This window comes from Myiozetetes cayanensis, unplaced genomic scaffold (genome assembly GCF_022539395.1).
Source record: "Myiozetetes cayanensis isolate MyiCay16 unplaced genomic scaffold, myiCay2020 scf15, whole genome shotgun sequence".
Lineage (NCBI taxonomy): Eukaryota > Metazoa > Chordata > Aves > Passeriformes > Tyrannidae > Myiozetetes > Myiozetetes cayanensis.
The window spans coordinates 10,458,146-10,460,548 of record NW_026087159.1 but is presented as its reverse complement, the minus strand read 5'-3'; the positions used below and the strand labels follow the sequence as shown (position 1 = coordinate 10,460,548).

The window sequence follows — 2,403 nt, the reverse complement described above, 5'->3', positions numbered from 1 at the left end:
AATTAATTACTTTGAGGGTGGTGAGGCACTATTAGAGGTTGCCCAGAGAAACTGTGTCTGCTCCATCCCTGAAAGTGTTCAAGGCAAGGTTGAATGGAGTGAGGAACATGAACTAATGGGAAGTGTCCCTATCCATGGCAGGGGTTTTGAACTGGAGATCTTTAAGATCCCTTCCAACCCAAGCCGTTCAGTGATTCTGTGACTGGAACCCGCACCTACCCGCCCTTACTTTGGCAGACCTGCATTTTCCCAAAGCACGAAGCATCTCGCGCCTGTAACTCAGGGAGCCTGTCAAGGGTCCTGGAGGTTCTGCTCAGCTCTGCGCGTTCCCTCGCAGAGGCAGCGGGAGCCGTGGCCGGGCGGCGCCGCCTCCCGCGGGTGCCACGATGAACTGCAGCGATGCGCGGCGGCTGCGGGCGCTGCTGGGCGCGCTGCTGCGGGAGCTGCGCGGCCCCGGCAACTCCAGCGCGGCCCCGCCGGGCCCCGGCCCCGGCTCGGACGGCTCGCTGTACATCCTGCTCATCATGATCTTCTACGGCTGCCTGGCCGGGGGGCTCATCCTGGCCTACACCCGCTCGAGGAAGCTGGAGTCCAAACACGACCCCTACCACCTGTACATCGAGCGGGACTGGGGTCCCCGCGGGCCGGGGCAGGCGGCCCAGGAGGGCCCCGAGGGGCAGCGGCTGTGACAGCGCCGGGACCGGCAGGAGGAAGGGTCTGTCCTGCGGGGGCATCGCTCCTGCCGCCCTCCCACCCGGCACTACGGACAGCCAGCGACTGCGGGGCAAGAGAAACAGCCTGCTGAGCAGTCGCACAGCGCTCAAGGCTCGTCGTGCGGTGAGAGCTGTCCTACAACTCTTTGCATTCGTTTGTGTTGCTTTCCTACAATAAACACCTGCATTACCTACTGCAGCCTTTCAGTACTTGAAGGGGGCTTATGAAAAGGAGGGAGAGTGAGTTTTTACACAGGCTAATGGTGATAGGACAAAGGGGAATGGTTTTAAACTAAGAGGAGATTCAGATTTGCTTTTAGGAAGAAATTCTGCACTGTGAGGGTGCCCAGAGAGGTTGTGGATGCTCCACTCCCGAAAGTGTTCAAGGATGGGGCCCTGGACAACCTGATCTAGTGGGCAGCATCCCTGCCCATGGCAGGGGGTTGGAACTAGATGATCTTTAAGGTCCCTTCCAACCCAAACCATTCTGTGATTACATATGTACAGAGACCTCTCTCATCTTTCAGCTTTAGATCTTAGTTTAACATCCTTTCTTTAAAATCTGTTTGTATTCTACCTTGTTGTCTGACCACCATGCTCTTGCTGCCAGCAGTGCTCTGCAGAACTAAAAGCAGGTCCATTATTGCTGTAGGATGCTGCCTTCTGTCACTCTGGAGCATTGACAGCTGGGCCACGGATTGGAAGGCTCAGGTCTCCTTCTGTTAAAGCAAGATGGGTTTGGCTCACCTGGAAGCATTTATCAAAACAAAGAGAGCTTAGAAACTGAAGCTGTTCCCATGAGGGAAGCACCAGTTCTGTGGCTTTGCCAATGCACAGGAACTTTTAAAGCCATCAAAAACATCCTTCCACACACAGGGATGTGTAATTCCAAGAATATCTTTGTACAAATTAAACCAACATAGACTATATGCTTTCTATACAAAAAGCCAGGCAGGCAGAGGTTGTTTTAGAGGTTCTAGATATGACAATAGTCTGTGCTTTCTTGGTTTGGGGTGAGTTTTTTCAGATAAAGATTACTGAACAATTCCAAGGAACAAGTGCTGTCACTAGGAATGCTGCATTACCCAATACAAACTACTGTTTGGATTTTATACAAACCACACTGAAGGAAAAAGAAGTTTTGACATTAACTTCAAAGGAGGAGCGATTTTTGTTATAGACTTAAATTTCCTAACACTTGTGAATATTTTGTCCAACAAAACCAGTCATCTTGTACTTGGCAACTGCTGCATCTTGTTCTCTACTGTAACTCTGTGGGGAATCATTGTAAACTGAACACCTGAAGTGATGAGTTTAAAAAAAAAAATCCTTGAGAGGACTGGCAGTTACCAAGTCAACCTTGTCACTGCAGAAAAACACTGCAAGATTCACAGACCAAATTACAAAGTATCCTTAGATATCAAACAGTGTCTTGTGAATACCTGGATATTTTAAAACTGAAAAGTATGGGGCAGAGAAAAAAATTCAAGTTCCAGAAACAATTTGAGTGGGAGTACATGGCATAGTACTGTATGCCAACACTGTATCAGTGCATGAGACCTTCAGCTCAGCACAGAAAATGCAGCAGTCGGTACCGTGTGGGAAAAAGGATGTTGGAGAAACCAATAAACTGCCAATGTTCTTAAAATCCCCTATGAAGTAGTTGGACAACAGTAAAGTTCGAGTCAGT

General features: G+C 49.7%; 1 protein-coding gene across 1 annotated transcript; it reads left to right on the top strand.

Moving 5' to 3' along the window:
- The first annotated feature begins 386 nt into the window (after positions 1–386).
- KCNE5 (potassium voltage-gated channel subfamily E regulatory subunit 5) lies at positions 387–847 on the top strand. The gene has a single exon (XM_050310689.1). It carries the CDS (start codon positions 387–389, stop codon positions 687–689), a length of 303 nt encoding a protein of 100 aa, XP_050166646.1. The 3' UTR covers positions 690–847.
- The last annotated feature ends 1,556 nt before the right edge of the window (positions 848–2,403 follow it).